This window comes from Centropristis striata, chromosome 11 (assembly GCF_030273125.1).
Source record: "Centropristis striata isolate RG_2023a ecotype Rhode Island chromosome 11, C.striata_1.0, whole genome shotgun sequence".
Classification (NCBI taxonomy): domain Eukaryota; kingdom Metazoa; phylum Chordata; class Actinopteri; order Perciformes; family Serranidae; genus Centropristis; species Centropristis striata.
In genome coordinates this window covers 19,683,676-19,703,026 of record NC_081527.1, presented here as the reverse complement: position 1 = coordinate 19,703,026, position 19,351 = coordinate 19,683,676, and the positions used below count along the sequence as shown (strand labels likewise).

Genomic DNA, 19,351 nt, shown 5'->3' with positions numbered 1-19,351 from the left:
GTAGAGGGAAATATTGGACTTGATAGTTTAGTACATTGAACTAACTGCTCTAGCTAGTGGGCAGGTTTTTCAGATTAAAACATTGCAAGTAAAACATAAGATCAAGTTATTAAATTCTATATATTGTTACAGATTTAATGTAGCCAATAAAATTACATATAACACTTCATAACAAGTGCTTTTACTTGCAATACGTTTTACTGATAATACTTCTGTACTTTTACTTGAGTAAAAACAGTATTTCACAGTGGTATTAGTACTTTAATCTAAGGAAAAATTTAGTTCCTCTAGTTCCAGTGCTGCCTGCTGGTATTCCTCTGTATTTGAAAACAGGTTTTATTAAATTAACTTTAGTTATTATCATTATGGCAAAGGCTAGCAGCTGCCGTTGGAGTGACATGACAACACTCCCATGGACTCAAAACGTAATTTATTACAGCAAATCCATCCGAATCTCAACATCTTTCAAATAGCAGGTTAAACATACAAAAAGCTCACTTAACATACTTGTTTTTTTATTAAATATGTAAAAAGCAGGTCAAGTTATTCACAAATAAAATGCAAACATGCAACACGTTTTTGGGGAATGCATAATGAGTGGGACATGAAAAAAAACATTTACCATTCATTAATTATTGACAGTACATGTTTACATTCCTTTTCATTTACACAATAATATATAACTAAAGCATTATGGTGCACTGCCCAGTTCAATATTAGTAAATGCAATATTAAGAAAGGGTATACAATGTACTTTCTGGAATATAGCATGGCAAATTACTCAGTGAACCGACTCTCCCTAAGACCTGTGGCTTAAAAAAAACCCACCTGAAATCTGAACAGACCACAAGTTCCAGCTGAGGTTTAAAACTTAAAAAGCTGCATCGTAATAAGACTAGTCCACGATGATGTTTCTTCCTTCCCTACGTTTATGGCATACCAAGTTAACTCTATTACCAAACCACCTTGTATGGTGTGAAAACACATTGTTGAGCACACTGATTATCTGAAATTGTGTAATTTGTGAGAATAGTTGTCCTTATACTACATTTTATTCACAATTCATTGACTGTATTGTCCTCCTTCATGAGGATGCAATATCTCACACTATTCCTAAGGCTTAATAATAATAATAATAATAATAATAATAATAATAAATATGGTGAGGGTCTATGGACAGATTGTCCAATACAGAGTCAAATGTCAGTGCAACGTATGGAAGGAGGTTAAATAAGAGCTACTACGAGCCCTTTCAGGGCTTTGCTTATTGCATTCTTGTGATTTATAGTTGATATGCAAAATAAAAAAAACACAAAATAAAAATAGGACAGAAGCTGGGAAGTTAACACTTGCACTGACAGGTAACACATACCCGTCTAAACTTCAGCATTTCACCACGTCTACTGTAGGACTTGAATTGACTTTCCACCCACACAGTCCTCGGGATCTTCTGTGATGGTCTGAGCTTGTTCTGCTGGTGGAGGCCGTCACCACAAACCTGCCTCAGCAGTTCACCAAAAGTCACAAAAACATCAAACAGTGAGCAGAGGGATGCAAAAAACAAAAACTGTGATGGTGCTTCTATTCAGGAGGTTGCTTCATGTGCTCAGTCTTGGAGAGAACAAAAACTTAAAACCATGAGGAAAAAATAAAAATCCTTTAACAGTTCTCACATATTAAAAACAGGGGTGTGCCTGCAGTGAGGGGTGGTGGCGGTCAGTATTCATCCTGCTCCTCCTGCTGATCATCCGCCACCTCCTCATGGCCTTGCTGGTCCACTTCCTCTCCGTCACCCTCAGCCAGCTCTGCTCCTTCCTAAATCAAAAGGAGGGCACAGACAGCTTAATTATCATGCTACTGTAGTATGCTCCAAGGCAAGCACAAGACTTCTTATCTTTTTCAACCACACAATAACTTCCACATGATTTTGCCGCCAGGAAAAACGGTTTAAGAGAGCACACTACTGCAAAAAGTTTTCCCAAGTCAGAAAAAAAATAAATAGCCTTCAACTGTCCTGAATCTTGCCTAAAATCAATGGAAGGTAACACACTGACCTGTTCGTCTGAAGCATAAAGGACCTCCATTAGCCGATCAACAAACGGGGCATTTTCTTCACCCTGTTCCTGGCACAACAGCTCCACTTCTCGCAGCTTGCTGAAATAGTAGTCCCTCTCCTTCTCCACTCCTTCCAGTGCCGACTTTAATGTGTTCAGCTACGAAAATAAAACGCACAACATTATTTTTAGCATCAATAGATAGATAAATTACTTTATTCATCCCCGAAGGGAAATTCGGTTGTCACAGCAGTCCAGTATTCAAGTACAATAAAATACAATAGAATAAAATACTGAGGTAGCATAAATAAAAACAACAATAGAAAAAAACACAGAATAGAACAAGGACACTTAAGAAGTTAAAAAAATAACATCAGTTGGTAGGATGGTTGGCAAGATGATGGTAATAATTAAACTGGTGATATGATGGCAACAATGCTATAGTGACTAGACGGTATATAATAATAATAATAATAGTACAGTATATAATATATATAATATGTAATAGTAGATAATAAACAATATAAAAATAAAAATAAAATGAAAAATATAAATAAAGTAATTATAAGTAAAATAATATGATATATAATATATAAAAGTAATAATAATAATAATAGTAATATATCTAAACATAAACAAAATCTAAACATATGAACATTGTGGACTTTGGTTACGGACGTATGAGTAAAAAGGTCAGAAAATCAACTGGACAACCAACAGATAAATACCACCCAAAGTATTAAACTGTTGAGAGAGTTCAATTCATGAGTTCAAGATGTTGAATGTTGAAGGATTTCGATAGAGGCAGTCAAAATAAAAGTTCAGAAGAAATCATGTGCAATGTTTCAACCTGTAATAAGTATTTTTTATGCTGATTCAGGTGATAATTCGCTGTAGGTTCATCAATGCGAGCGATCCCTTTCACCCTCTTTAGACTTGGTGTTTAAAATACGTTTTGACATTCTGGACATAAGGACAGCTGGGACAGACTCAGCTCACAATACATGCCATGACTTCTATGTTACTGAACAATGTGCTGCCCAGCATTTTAAACCTTCTCAGTCATGTACAGTGCCTGCTATTTGACTTTTACTTATTCCCATCTTATCTTATGCATGTCTTATTGTTTTTAACCATACTGAATTAAGTGAATGTGACACTGCTCAACAGAAAAAGTGTAAATGTCATAGTTAAAACAAACCTAAATGCATTGCAAGTATAACAATAACAAAATAAATATAATTTCCCCCTTCAAGTAAATACCAGATGCCCCTGCTCTGGTAGGAGTCCCTCTCTATCTTTAAAAACCTCCTGAAGACCCAGCTCTTCAGAGAGCATCTTCTCTGCTAGCACCACACGACAATTCTACTCCTTAAAGCATTGTCAATAGCACTTATTGCTGCTCTAATGGCTCTTATTGCACTGTACCTTAATTGTTTCCCCTTTTTTTCCCTCTGTAAGTCACTTTGGATAAAAGCGTCTGCTAAATGACTAAATGTAAATATACAAGCACCAGCAACTGCAGCCTTTATCATGTAGATAGGTCTGTATGAGCCCAGATCCGGTCATAAAAAGCCAAATTGTAACATATTTTTAGACCAGTTGCTGTTGTAAGTTGGTCTAACTAGTCATTGTGGTGAAAGGGAGGCTTGAAAAGCAGAAGTGGTTTGTGGTAAATACGACATTAATAAACTGGCTACAGAATTCGTTCATAATGTTTTTACATGTTGCTGCATTACCTGGTTTGAATCACAAACCAGTTGAGCAAGTTTAATTCAAAAACAGGGAGTGGAGATATTCAGAAATGCTGTTTGGTCCGTGACATTTAGTTGAGCTTCTCTCTTCACTTCTGTGACTGATAGTCAGTGGTCAGTAATCAATTATTGTCCCTGGCTCAAGCTTCTTAAAGCTTTCCTTTGTCCTACATTGTGATAAACTGAATGTCTTACACTCAGAGTTTTGGAAATTTGGTTGAACAAAAAAAAGTAATATGACAATGCACCTTGGGCTTAAAAGGGCACTTTTAAAGGCAATTTTCACTATTTCCTGACCTTTTAAGGATAAAACAATTGAACAAATAATTGGTAGATTATTCAATAAGATAGATAATTATTATTATTATAATAATAGAATAATCATTAACTACAGGTGATCTGATTGTTGGTTTCAGAATGATAGTAAAATTGGATCAGATCCTTTAATCAACATACCTCCTCGGTAAGATGTGTGACCTGTGCTTCCAGTTCTTTCTCTCCTTTGGCAGGAGTCGGTGTTGCAACTGCAGGGATCTTTTTGGCTGACGAGGGTCTGGATGTTGGTGTTGAGGATTTGGGGGTTGTAGAGGCTGACCTTGATGCTCCTACAGCAGAGCAAAGATTTGTTACTCAGGGGTGGATGACTGCCAATGTGCTACGTTACTCTCTCACAGGAAATTACACAAGTTGCCTGTGTTCTGAGCTTGAGAGAAAATAAATATCACAGGCGAGGTTCATAAATGTGAAAATATGCCTTTGTTTCTGCAACATTCATATGTTCTTGCGGGACATGCTACTAACGTAACCTTCACTTTTCTTTCTGCAGCAGATTAAGTTTACCTGCAGTCGGGGAGCTGGCTGCATGGTGGGACTTCTTTGGCAGGTTGAAGATCTGCTCACCGGGGTCAGGTGGGGGAATGGCATCCTGACCCTGTCTGGCTGCAACTGGGTCATACTCTTTTCCGTCGTAATTGGCATCAAAGAACTTCTTAAACCACTGGATGAAATCAAGATTGTCCTGAAATCTGCCTTTAACCAGTTTCTCCACAGGAATAATCTGAATCAAGGAAGAAATAATAAAAAAAATATAAATTCATGTAGTTAGCTCAATGTGCATACAGTGTGAACAAAAATGTTAAATATCCTGAAAAAGGTTAAAGTAAGAAGAAGCAAACTCACCTTGTCCACATTCATCCGTTTGAAGGATGCCTGTAACAGTTTGAAATTGTGAATGTACTCGTGCTCTAACTTAGCTTGAAACTTGACCTTCTTAAGACTGATGCAGCCAGGGAAGAGCAGATCCATGAACTGGCAATACGCAGCTCCTAAAGACGTAACAAAATGTTAGTTGAGTACATAATCCCTTGCTTTAAAAACGACAAGATTAGGGCCCAGAAAAAAGCTGCCTTTGCACGACAAAAATCAAAAGAAAAAGCCACGGAGCCTTTTGTAGGTCCAGATCAATGACCCGGTTTCCTTAAAGCAGCGACAAGAAGTTTTTAACTGGTTATGAAACACTCTCTGTAACAGCAATGCCTCGATATGACCCACATAAGCAAACAAGACCATCAGTGAGAAGACTGTTATTCTTAATGCCTGTCATTGATTCCAATTTCCTGCAAATCAAGTGTAATAATTTATGGCACGTAGACAGGAAGAGCCTACGTTTTAAAATGTATTTATTACATTATATTCATTGCTTCAGGCTGATACTGGGGCAGGATCAGCAAAGAGAAAACAAAAAACATTGACCGAAGAACAAAAAAGAGCCAAAACAGACAATGATAAAGCACAGTTAAAAAAAACATGAGTCAACATTGGTCGCTCATTCAACAGATGGAGAGAGCTGCAGGATTTGAAAGGATCCCAAACCGATCCTGAACTGGCCCTCTTCTCCCTGGACAACATGGCCTTAACAGTAAGGACTATCTGATTGCATGGGGCAAGCAAAACCCCCCCATCAGTCTAGCAAATCCAGCAACTCAAAAGGATTAAACACATTGTTTTATCTGTGGCTGATGATCAAAGTAGAGAAAAAGCGAGCCATCTCGCTACATTTGAAATCGAGGGCACCAACTCTGCCTGGTAGTGTGTCAGCTGGCAGATAAAACTTACATAAACCCAACTAGAGGGTACATAAGAGGTAATCTACATATAACAAGGAGCTTACACCTTAAGAAAAAGGGGTGTGTGTGTTTGTGTTTCTGAAATTGGATTAGTTGGTCACAGCAGGAGAACACGGCAGGCTACACATTTATTTATAGACAAGTGTCTGCCACAGAGAGAGGAGCATGTTTCCACAGGTTGCTTCAACTGCCAGCTTAGACAGAAATTATTTTAACCGTGTGCTCTACAGGCCAAGATGTAATCTCTTAAACATGCTCTCCATCTGAAACAGCTTCTCTGAGTAAAGGGAAGACGATAGAAAAAAAAAGTACTTCATTCTGTTCTCACCTGAGGAGAGCTGCTCCACTTTCGTATAGTTTAGGCAGAGAATATCGTTAACCCAGGCAGTGATGTCATGCCTGCTCATAGTCTCCTGGGTTATTGAGGTAGAATATACATTGACCGCCATCCCCCAACTGCAACAGAAAAACAACAACAGTTGAAAACAAGGGCAATGCATCCAGAATAAATGTGCTGCTAAATAAATGTATTCTCAAAACAGCCGGCAACATAAAACATAATGACAAGCAAAACATTTTCAGTGCATTAAAATATTGTTCTGCATCTTTTGTGAAATACACTGAAATAAAGTGTCTTTACAGTATGCCGTGCGGTAGTAACAAACAACCTTTGTAGGGATGCCCTGATTCATCAGCCAAACATTGGGATTCACAAATATTCGCTTTTTTTAACTCGGTGAAAGCAATCTGCTTTCTGATAGGCTGATGGCAGTGGCTGTTGTGTTGCATCAATTTTGCGCTGGCTAAATGTTGTGTTTGTTATTTGAAGTCAGACTTGAACAGTACAGTAGCTTGCATATGCTGCTACTGCAGCTGCTGATTGAGACAAGAAGACACTGCTCGACATGACTCTAGCAGGACGTAAGAGGGCAATGGGTGCCATGGGCACATAAAGCTACCGCTGGGACAAAAGGGGAACTAAATAACAAAATGAACAAACAGAAAAACGATCGTATCAGCATCAATTATTGGCCAAATCGCTATCAGGCGAGACTTTCCTTGGTGTATCCCAAAGCCTTTGCTGTAAACACCTCGGTTGTAGCACACATTGTAGGCCGTGTTTGAATGTGTGCCTGGGATCCTTTAATCAGATTTTACCAGCATGATAAATAGCAACAGTAGTAAATTTGGATTAGAAAGATCAACTTGCTTCCAGGGAACCTGCCTCACTTACAGTTACACTCAGGCCTACACACCAAAAACACACCATGTGGAAGAACATAGCACAGGAATCCTTAAGCTACAGATTAAGTGGGTACACAGCATGGCCACAACACAATGAATAACAACTTAACGTTTAATTTTTTCACTCTTAGTTACAGAAGCAGTGGAGGGGGCGCATTGGCTATACTTCGAAAGCCAAGTACATGAACCACAACCACAGTTAATCTCATCTCATTAAACAATTTAACAATATTGTTGATCATGCTGAGATTATGTAACTATTCATTACTTCAACAATCACAACACCTTGTTTGCCTGTGACTTTTTAATTGTATCGCAACAATACAGGGTATTCAGTTCTTTAAAGCCCATTTGGTAACGGATATGCACACTATGCGTCTGTACATTAGGATATATGATAAAGTAGAACTCAGTTATATTCATCCTGTACATTAATCAAGTGTGCAGTCCTCTTTAATCCCCTTAAGGTGAGACACTGAAGGCAAATCACTGTTTCTTCATGCACTGGTCTATTTCCAGATTTTAGCTTTTTTTGCTCCCTAATGTCTTCTATCAGACTCGTGGAAATAAAGCATCCAGAACATACAGATTTGTTTTTGTTTTTACTGCACCTTATCTATACAGAAATTTAGATTTCTCCTGAATTCACCAAAAGTTAGCATTAGATAATGCCTCAAAAACCTCAGAAAACTTGTCATTAAAAATATATAACAATAACAGTAATATCCAGGTCTGTCCCTGACTAAAGAAATTCTAAGTCGACACTTATGATATTGTTGATCACTCAATTGGTTGATTGGGGGGGGGGCTAGTGAGATCTGTCAACTATTTCTTCTTGTTTTCCCCCCAGTCAACAATTCATATATTTTGAGCCAGAAATCTCCACTTCAGTAGCACTCACATTCCTGTCTTTATTCTTTTGTTTTGGGTGGGTTTTTTTGCAGAGGAGATTTTTATTCCGTAAATGTAGGCAAATTAGCACACAATTGATATGATGATGCTTGCATATTTAAACATAAAATTTCAGAAAACGTTATAGAAAAATAGTCTCAATTGATGGAGCTGTTGAAGTTTCAGTGATATATATTCTTTAAATTAAAATGTTCCCCTCTTCACCTGTAGTGTCTCACCTTAACAGACTAACAGACTTGAAGACTGAATCGTAACCATTCACCTTAATTCAATGATAGAGACAGCTGCATTAAAACACCCCTCTGTGTTGGTTTATGGAGCTACATCATGCTAAATCATCATCATCACTATCACTAGCCGACACCAGGGTCCGCAGGGTAATAAAAATAACCCTTCAGCGGTAAAGTTGGACTATCACAGTAACGCAGGAGCAGATCCTTGGTTGACTGACTCTCTGGGAAGGAAGGAAGGAAACTGGGACAACCGATCCCATGTCAACAAAGCGGATGTATGTGCCGCCGCTAGCATGCTTTGTTAGCCGGGCAGAGCCAGCCAGCCGACACCGGGGCTGGGCTGATGCCTGGATTCAAACAGGAGGGGAGGGGATCAGGCTTGTGCAGCAGGTCGTAAGAGGTTCCACACATTAAAACACCACTCTAAACACACACACACATCGCAATATTAGGGATTATTAGATAACTGCGAAGTGTCATGTCACGATGGGAATATACTAGCTGCAGCAGCAGGGGCGGCTGTCTGTGTATTCCTGTCATTTAACAAGCGATCCACTCCTCCAAAATGTACCAGAGTCACTGCGCACAAACACACTTGACAACGTTATACTGGATGCCATCTATAATTCGGGGCACTTTATACCAGCAGGAGAAGGGTTTAAGCTAATTGAGGAGCGGTTTACGCCACATACAGAGAGCTAACATGACAGGAGACTGAGAGACAACAGGGGGGAGATAGCGGATGGGTGCAAAGCAAAACCAAACACACGACGAGGAGGAGGACCAGGCCGGAATGCAGGTTTCTGTCTGCAGCAGTTTTATGATTTTTCTTACATGAAATCAAATGCGGATCATTACACTGATTTACCTGTAGGCGCGCTCTCCTCGCACTGTATTTTTCCTGTAAGGAATGATGTTGGTTCCGTTGTCCGGGACGATGTCGTTGTTATTCTCTCCATTTGGGGAAAGGGCTTGGGTGGGACCGGGCATTTGGGTCTCTAAAATGTTGAACAGATACTCTGTTCTCTCTCTGGCCAGGAAAAAAACAACAACAGGAACGATGCAAATGCTAAGAAAGTGCCGCACCTCCGGGTTTCTCTCGTTCTGTCTGCTTATTCTTCACAAATCTCTGCCCTAATGACGTTGCTGCACCCTGTACCACGTGACTGATGGGGTTGGCTGCCTGTTCCTTATGGTGGGCTATTTCAGTACACCAAATTACATTGATCACTGGCGCGCTTTAAAAAAGGCATCATCACCGATCAGATCAACACTGATCGCTTTTGAGATGTAGATCAACTTTGTGACAGCTCATCAAATGCTCAGAGACAAAACCCAATCAACTGGGAAGTATGGATATGATTAAAAGGAAAATGCAGCCCACCCAGTTTCACCTTCAGATAATCAAGGTGATTATTTATACACCCAACAGATCTGGGTATAAAGAAAAATAAAAGGAGCAGGCAGATCCTAATAACTGATGACAATGATTGCAACATATGATATGAATAAGAACAGTAAAATGTTTTGATTACTAACCATATGAACCAATCAATTTTATAAAACACCGTAAAACACATCAACTACTAAAATGTTGTGGGGCTGCAACAATGAGTCGATTAACTGATTGATTAATTTGCATATCAACAAACTTCTATTAATTGTGCCAAGTCGTTTTTAAGCACAAATTCACTGTTTTGAGCTTTTCAAGAGTGAATATTTTCTGTTTTTCATGATAGAATATTATATGTTTTTGGATTTTTTGACAGTTATTCATCACCATGGTTGCCTGTCTGACTTAGGTACACATATTTGCCCGGGGGTTTGATAGTCCCCTGTTAAAGCCAAAAACCTTAATGACAAAACTTGCTAGAAGTCCACTGGGAACTACAACCATTAGATCTGGGAAGAGTCATTTAGTTTCTTTTTTGATGCTCTCTACATTGATTTTACATTCATTTGGCTTCGGTGGTGCCCAAAAGTGCCAGGGTACTGTGCCTAAGCCTACAAAAGGCTTTCTATCAATAAACTGACAAAGCCTTGACTAACATATTTTATGAATGTTTCATATTATATTTAATGCAAAACATTAACAGTACAGAACAACTGACAAACTGTACAATGAACCCAAATAGTAAACGCAATAACTGCAGGAAGCTTGTGTAAAACATGCACTTTGGATGAATTCTGAGCAAATTATTTCCAGTGAATTTGCATTAGATGAGTTTTCCTGTTATTTTGAGGAACTTTTCCACACAAATCTCTGTATGATGTTTTATTTTTTATTTAAACAATATACTAAATCGGCCTTCATTTTTTGACTATTTCAGTGTTTCCTTCTTTTTGAAACAGGACTAGGCTGTTTTACAGAGCGGGAAGGCTCTGTGAATACATTTGTCATGTTCAGGTCTTCATATGTCTTAAAATCAAGGAGGCCTCACAAGCTCCTCTGAAGCTTTAGTGACCCCTAGTGGGGGTTGGGAGCCAGTGGATTAATAGATAATGAAAATAATCCCTTTTAATCCCAATAGCCTTTGGGGTATTTTGCAACAAAAAAAAATGTAATAAAATGATAAATAATGCAAAATATATGGATATGTACCAAAATACATTGAACGTACTATCATTGAAGGCTAAAACAATAGCAAATATTCACATCTGAGGAGCTCGAAACAGTTTTCTGCATGATAAATGACTTAAATAATACAATGGTGGTCGATTACTTTCTCTCTGGAGACCAATAAATCAATTAATCAACAAATCATGTAGCTCTAAAATTTACAAATACGCAGTAGGGGTGTAACAATATGCTTTATTGTTGTCACAAAGTTCTAAATTCATCACACATGGTACTGTGTTGCGGTCCTGTGGTCGCTTAGATATCTCCTATATGTGTTGCCACATGTTGTTTTGATATTGCCAAACTCTGCTTTTGTTTTGTCTTTTATTTACTGCTGAGCAACAAACACTGGGAGGCTCAGAGAAAACAACACTGTTTCAAGTATTGTGCTACATTTGAAAAGTACACATTATTTTTTGTGAATTTAAATTTGTCATTTTGTGAGACTGGCAACACATCCTAATGTCCCATACATCATTACACCCCTAAATATTAGAACATCTGTATGAGTCAAGGCCAACTCAGTCCAGATTTAAACGAACATGGTTAGTAATCAGTAAGAAACTACGGTGTGTGGACCAGCAGGTCATGTTTTTTAAAAAAAACATGATGGAAAACTGATTTAATGACACAGTTCCATAACAGTACTGAGCCAATACAACACAGCTATGACGTTTTACACAGGAATTTTATGCATGAAGTATGTCCAGCCAGTCATAAAGCCTCTAATTCTACTGATGCAGCTTTGCCTGTGCTGCCAGGACCCTGACACCCTGACAGCAAAGGCTTCTGGGAAAAGGTACAGAAAGTTGTTTTACTGCCTTGATTTTTTTCCTTCAGTTTTTTCCTTGTTTTGTAGCTTTATCTAAAATGCCACTGTAAAGTAAAAAGTCATTTTATTTTAATATAAAATGTAAAACTTAGACACAGAAAGACAGGCACAGACTTTGAGATCAATACAACGACCCGTCTACTGCACCACCATCAGTCTAAAAGGTCAACCCACATGTTTGGCCAATAATGTTTTAAACTTCTTTTTTTTTTTTTTTTTAACAGTTTTGTCCTAACAGGGTTTTCCAACCAAGATTTAATTCTCTAATTTACTCTTCCACATTCAGCTGCAGTGCCAGCAGTTACTTTTTCTGTCAGAGGGGCTAAGGAATGTCCAATACGCACTACATTTGGTCACCATCTGTGTGCTCACTTAAAACAGTTCCTCTGGTGCCACCATCAGGACAAAGGTGAGCCCACTTTATACCCAAGACAACAAGTTTTAAACTTAATCAACTGACTCTTAATCTCTAATAAATCAACAAAAATAAAGATCCAACAAATGAAGTCTAATTAATTTTACCCAATAATATTGACCTCCTTTTTGAGTTCTTTTCTTTTCGTACCAGCTAGGTGTGTAAATCTCAAGTCTTATGATACAATATTATATCTATTTTTTGGATAATGATACAACATTTGCTGAGATCTCAAAGTCAGCCATGATACAGTTTTGATTTGATTCAATTCAGGGGCCTGCGATCAATACGGTATTATATGCCCATTTAACACAGTTACAGTGACATTTTTATTAACTTACAAAAATCAATGAAAATATAAAGACATTCAAATGAAAAAAATATCCATTTATTTTAATTAAATCACTACACACCTACCAGTGCTAGTTCATCCAATCTTCACTAAATGTTCTTAGCCTATTGTGATTATTCAAATGGTTTTTCATTCTCCATACTGTATGTCTAGCCTCAGCTTGATAAAGTAGCCTTCTGCTAAAGCTTAGCTTTGAATGTGTCTTAACACATTTTTAAAATTCCAACAGAGTTCAGCTGTGAAATTATGGCCATAGTTTACATCATCACTCTCACTGATTCAACTAAAACTAATCACACTGGAGCTTTTTTAAAAGTCACATGACAGCAAAGAGGATGTATGTGCCACGGATTGAATGCAATAAATCACCCTTGTACTAAAATATGCATTCAGTTTGTGTTGTGTAAAATATTAGAAGACAAAAAAAATCAAGGCAGTGACATAAATGCAGGATTTCCATCCCTTCCCTTGTGTGGTTATTTTACAAATAGTCACGATCCCCTGCACTAACTGGGTCAAAAGTACAATTAAACTCCTGCAGAGCCAAACACAAAGGCATAACCAAGCGCTAATCTCATTAAATGACCAAACTGTGGGTATTAGAAATGTATCCACTAGGAACCCAAAGCATGCAGCACTACATTTCTACTACAAAATGCTATGGGCTCTTTCAGACTGGAAAGTGACAACTGCAGCGAATTGGTCTCATCACACTCACACAGTGAGCACAGAGGTCCGCTTTGTATCTGTCGTTGAGCAGAAAAAGTGTGTCAGACTACAAATAATTAGTCAAACTTCAAGGACAGCAGGAAATCAGGAAACGCTGTGCTTGTTCACATGGGCCGCAGCTGCATTCCCTAAACTGTGCCACTGCTAAGTTGGGTGGCAAAGTTATCACCCGGCTGTCAGTGAAATGAACTTGCCACTTCCCAGTCTTACGAGTCTTTAAGAGTCACCACAAAGGAAGTCTAAGAATTAAATATGTAAATATTAGAGCATGACATGAGAGACCGATGCCTTCTGGGCCCATTTCTGAATTTGCCTTCACCTGTAGAGGGGGTTGTCCTGCTTGGTGCTCTTAACAAAAGGCTAGCATTTATATCCAAAAATGAAAAATAAAGACATATCTGTTAGACACAGCTGCCTGATAATTTATTCCCAGGCTTTCTGGATAAAAAAAAAAGCACAGTGTATATATAAAATACAATCAAAGTCTAGTTTGGGTAACAGAGTCATGAATATGAAGGCTTAATAGATGCCAAAACACTACATAACAGCTTATAATACTCCGAGGAAGGAGTTTACAGCACTGAAAAGTAATCTGCCAGGAATGTTACATATATTTAACTGCCTGGCTAACGCAGTGCATTACCAGATGATGTTGCAGCAAAAAGTGAGTCCACCTTTTCCCGGACAACCCCATGTCTGAAATGCATTAAGGTGCTGTGATGTTATGAGTTAAGAGTTTAAAGCAAGACAACACAGGTGCTGTGTTTTATTAATGCACTGTCTGTCTGAACATGGCCTTAAATGTTAAAAAGGCTTTAAGTTTAGCTATAGAAAACATGCACTAAGCATTCTTGCAGGGAAGAATAGACAAAAAGCCAAATTATGTGACAAGTCCAGGGCTATAATTTCAGGAAACAGTGACCTCAATGCAAATACTTTTTGTAGTTTGGTGTGATGTATTGGTTGGATCTGATGGGGTATTTAAGCAATTATGATAGACTGAGGGGACTAAAAATCTAGAAACACACACAAGCAAGATAATCTATAACAGCTGTTTTTTTGCTTACGTGTTCATTTAGCTTGCTTTACAGTAGAGCCTGTCTGATGCTGGATTTTTCGGGGCTAATACTGACACTGGGAAGAAAAACAATTCCTGTGTCAGTCAGGGTGATATTTTCTTTGTTTACTATGTAAAGTTTGCTAATGTTATTATTCATTACTGTTTGTAATGAGAACATGGTGACTTATGTTGTTAATTGTCATTCTTATGCTGGTTTGTGATAGTCATTAGTGAGGTGGCTGTTACATTTTTTTGACACCACATATACCTGATAGACTCATATGGGACGATATTACTGGCCCACCAATTTATCGCTCCGGCTCTACTTTACGGTCCCTGTTAATGCTGTTTGTGAGGCTACAATAAATCAATGGGTTGTTCCATTAGGAGGTAACAGACTATGCTTGGCTTGCTCTCTGCATTCATATCTCACCAGGCTTTCTCTTGCACTGGATGATCAAGTGGGTGGGTGAGGGGTGGCAGCTCCACCCATCAGACCCAGCCCTCAACATTTAAAAAATAGTAAGAAGGGCAGCGTTATCCTGAATTTCGAGTTGGGCAGGTTAAAATGTTTGCTATGTATATAAGGATACTATTCAGGCTGGAAGATATAGAAGGATTTTGAGTGTCAGGGTTGTGAAAAAACACTTTTAGGGGAACCTCAAATCTTCACCAAAATGAAGGCAGCAAGGGCAAGGACCAGAGGAGGGGGCACTGATTTCTCATATGGTATCTATTAAGCCAATTCTTTTAAATACAGCATGTGTGCAGAGAAAAGTTTAAGTTTGCTATTGGATAACGGAAATTTTGCACCCAAGACAAAAGACCAAAGAGGTCCATGGTCACCCCCTTCCACTCGTCTGTCCCCAGTGCAAACCAATGCTCAGACACAGCTTTAACTGAGGCATAAAAGCGACACAATCTTGCTAATTTCTGATATTTTAAAGCAGCTCCGTAACGAAGCAGCAGCTAGCTGCAGCCAATGTGGTTAATGAAGCTAACTCAGCTTCGTGTCGGGAATGACAGTTAAATGGAGAAACAATGATTTGAAAGCAGGCTTCTATGCAGTGAAACAATGGCAAAGCAAAAGAAGAGTGATTTACCGAGGCAGACTTTACTTACAGTGGCGATAGTACACCTTGTTCAGCTAAACGCCAAGTTACAGTAAGCTAATTTTGTTCCTGCCAACACTTGAGAATAGTGACAGCCGACATATGCCCTGACCCGGGGTAACATCACCGTACGAACCACCGACACACGCGTAAATACGCTCCGGGTCTGGCATTTAGACACCATACTGACCGTATCAAAACAAATTACAGACTGGAATTGTTAGGGGAAGCAAATGAGACTCACCAGTGAACTCTGATCCTCAGGTTAAGGTGTAAAAAATGCTGTTTTCCGGCTGAGTCACCCCACCCTCAAACGCCCGTTCCTACTAGACGTTGAGCTGAGAGCTGGCATCTGATTGGACAACGATTCATCAATGTAGCAGCTGATTGGTCTATTGGTGAAATCTGTCGCAAGTTTGACCAATCACGTCTAGATGCGTTGATCACTCAGAACATCCGACAGCTTTCCGTCCTGTCGCTCTGTGTCACATCACTTTCCCCCACAGAGAAACGCAAAAATATCGTCACCATGTTAAAATAATCGCCTAACTAATTTTTTTCAAGTTTTGCAGGAAACACAAAAAACTTCACCAAAAGTGTAACATATGACATTTATTGATCATTTCCCTATGATCATTTCACTCAAAAAGGATGTAACAAAGGATGGCTATTAGTATAGTAATAACACTGTGTGTAAATTATGTAACTTAAGAGAAATAAATGACTTAGGCAATTTTTTGAACATGCCTTTATGACTTAAGCAAGATATGGTAACACTTTATTTTGAAGGTGTCTACATAAGAGTCACACAAGCCTGTCAGAAACATGACAAGTATCATGATTTAATTTCCCAGCTTGGGATAAATAAAGTATATCTATCTATCTATCTATCTATCTATCTATGAGCATTAATGTTACTTCAAAAACACTTATAATTAATTAATTAATTAATTAATTAACTAATTATTTTAACAACGTGAAGATATTCTAATAAACCAATGCATATTTACTGAACGCAAAAAAATACTAAATACTTCACTTAATGGAAAAGTCATCCGCATCCGCAAGAATTCCTTAATAAATAAATAAATGCCGAACACTAATTGGCAAAAAAAAAATTTATAGTCACTGTTACAGTGGTTTAAACAAGTAAAAATAATTTCTGGTTCCAGCTTCTCATATGTAAAGATTTAATATTATTTTACGAGAATAACTGATTATCTGTTGATTTTGTTTGATCTTCCATGACAGTAAATTGAATATATTTGAGTTTTGGACATTTGGTCAGGTCACATGGAATTTTAGATTCTCGTGAGTTTGTGAAGGCCATGTTTGACTACTCATGTATTAACAATTTATTTATATTTTTAGGGAAATTTTATGAACTAAATCCTGAATTTGACAATAAATATAAACAAAAAATTAAAATAATAAAACATTAATATGTATAAAAAAATATACAATAAATGGTATTTTACTGTTAACTCTTGAATTCCTGTTGGGAAAATGTTAATATAAATTTATTTGGCCTTGCTGAGACAGCAACAAAAATATTTATTGGTAAGAACACTTTATATACTTTTTTATCATTCAAATAAAATTTTATACAAAAAGCAATATTGTTTTTCACAGAGGGAAATACAGTCCGCAAAGTTTGCATCTTTGATTAAATAAACCTGATCTTCAGGTGCTGGCACAACTACATTCCTCATATTTTAACACCAGGGTGCAGTCATGTACTTGATTCAAGACAAAAGATACCTGAAAGAGGATTGTACTAAAATTATTCTCTATTATAGCTACTTTGCTAACTATACTGATAGATGAGACCCACCATGGACCACCAGATGAAGAAAGGACAAATTGTGTGAAGACGTCATTCAGTTATGCAAATTCCTGTTGATGGATGCTGTATCTTTCTTATAAACACCGTCTTTAAATGTGGGAAGGACAGGCTTATGCTAGTGTCTTATTACTGATGATAATAATAAAGACTAAATTACAACGATCATATGCTGATAATATTGCCTGAGCCTGAGAGCAAAATTCTCCCTCCTAATATTCTCATGACTGTGAGATTCAGTGCTGGATGGTTGCTTTTATGTTACCTCAGATGGTGGGTCTATGTGATGAATTATAGACAATAGGTTGAGGGCAGCCAACAGTGCATTTATGACAGATAATAAATGTGCGCTGCCAAACCAAGCCAATTGAAGTGTGCCGGTCTGGAATGGAAAAAGAAAGAGAAAAGGAGTTCATAGGCAAAAATTGTGATATTGTGTCAACACTTTATTATGCATCACCACCATGCAAAATCACTGCTATGAACTTGCTCAAAAATCAAACTAGATATATTTCACACATTTATGATTTTAGATTGGCTTGCCACTTTTCCCAAAGTGACTGAGTAAAGTTTCACACACACTCAGGAGCGTGAATGTTTGGTGTGCAAGTCACACAAAGATTTGTGTGTGAGAGCATCGATGCTAACAAATGAAACAATGGCAAATGATCGAAACATTAATTCATAAACCATTGATAGTAAACACAATTTGTTCAATGCCCTTACCAGTGTAAACCTTTGAATTTGAGTGATTTGGAAGTCTTTGTGTTACATCTTTTCACTGAAACACTTTCAAAACCGATCCATCAGTATGTCATATTTGACTGACAGTGTATATGTAGACAGTGTACATAAGTCCCTCTGCAGGTAAAGTCACCTCCCAGCATCAGATTTAACCTCATTTGTCCAGTGAAGACAACTAGCATTGCGGCTCAACTGATGTGTTTTGCTGTTAGCTACATGCTGCATTGACAGTTTGAATGAACTCCTTTAAGAGGTCATCCAATCAGCTAAGGCATGTGTGCATTAATATCACTAATGTATTAAATAAAACAAACTTATCTGATCGGCCTTCTCCGATAACAATAAAAAACAAAACAATACAAAAGCCACTCAACAGCAACAGTAAGAAATCTATGGACTAGCAGTTAAATCTGGAGTTATACATTTATAAAATATTGCAATTTTTTAAAAATCTATAACTTCGACTCCAATGCAGGTTTTTGTTTTTTAAAATCTTAAATCAGTAGACAAACAAACACTTAAACCTGGTTCACTGTTTGCACAAACATGAGAATTTGAAAGAATCAGGTTGCTACCCTGAACCAACAGAGTACATTTGCTTGACAACTCATATAAAAAGGCTAAAAATTAAGAAATAATCCCCAAAAGTCATGTGGTTTTTATGGCACCTGTGGTGTAGTAGACAGCTCACTAATTAATCTCTTTACATCAGCTCACAGTATTACCTTAAATATGTGGTTGGTTAAAAAATATATCTTTACATAAATGTATTCTATGGTTGGATTCAGCCATTTATTCAACTTAAATTCTTCGTATCTTCAGTGCTCTGTACCGCTGGCCCAGTGTCGTCTCGTCCAGTGTCTTCTACTATTGTTGTTTTTTATATTGCTCACCTGTTAGGACACAGAACATGTTGCTAAGAGCATCATATCCCAAATATGCTACCTGGAATACTCAGTTAAAACCTGAACACTGTGGGATGTACACAATTTATCGGAGTAAAGATTTTGTCAGTAAAACAAGAAAAAAAAAGTTGTAATGCTGTAATGATGACCTTCATGCTATAACAAAAGAGAATAAAACCCCTTTATTGTCACTGCACGGTGTACAATATCAATAAAGCAGCAATCCTGATGGTTCATTCATGTACATCAAAAAACACAGAAACTTCATGAAGAAAAAACAAATATATAAACTATAAATAAAGAAAATAGGTATTTGTTGTGACCTGAGATAGCTGAAATATTGCACGTATGGATATAGTGTATTCCTTGTACATGCATATATATATATACATATATATATATATATAGTTATAAG

The 19,351-nt window shown here is 37.6% G+C and overlaps 2 protein-coding genes across 3 annotated transcripts in view; both read right to left on the bottom strand.

Moving 5' to 3' along the window:
- Positions 1-413: 413 nt before the first annotated feature.
- mapre2 (microtubule-associated protein, RP/EB family, member 2) lies at positions 414-15,742 on the bottom strand. 2 transcript variants are annotated; one of them, XM_059345439.1, is made up of 7 exons: positions 15,689-15,742; positions 6,263-6,390; positions 4,988-5,133; positions 4,649-4,865; positions 4,265-4,413; positions 2,055-2,213; positions 414-1,815 (listed from the first exon to the last, which is right to left on the bottom strand). In XM_059345439.1, the coding sequence occupies exons 2-7, from the start codon at positions 6,381-6,383 to the stop codon at positions 1,717-1,719; spliced, it is 891 nt and encodes a 296-aa protein (XP_059201422.1). In that variant the 5' UTR covers positions 6,384-6,390; positions 15,689-15,742; the 3' UTR covers positions 414-1,716. The 2 variants fall into 2 exon arrangements, with proteins under 2 accessions (XP_059201422.1, XP_059201421.1); XM_059345438.1 differs by lacking the exon at positions 15,689-15,742 and adding an exon at positions 9,193-11,697.
- A 1,970-nt stretch (positions 15,743-17,712) lies between these two features.
- The window catches only part of dtna (dystrobrevin, alpha), a 32,163-nt gene continuing 30,524 nt past the window's right edge, over positions 17,713-19,351 (bottom strand). Inside the window, exon 24 of the mRNA XM_059345437.1 lies at positions 17,713-18,924. The gene's annotated coding sequence lies outside the window, so the exon portion shown is untranslated. The remainder of the gene's footprint in view (positions 18,925-19,351) is intronic.

Bases quoted from the DNA above. Each gene is read 5' to 3' on its own strand.
- mapre2 (XM_059345438.1), bottom strand. From the start codon at position 9,314: ATGCCCGGTCCCACCCAAGCCCTTTCCCCAAATGGAGAGAATAACAAC. The intron at 5,134-6,262 runs GTGAGAACAGAA...TTACGTCTTTAG, and splicing joins AGTGGAGCAGCTCTCCTCAG to GAGCTGCGTATTGCCAGTTC. The intron at 1,816-2,054 runs GTCAGTGTGTTA...CTTTTGATTTAG, and splicing joins TTTATGCTTCAGACGAACAG to GAAGGAGCAGAGCTGGCTGA.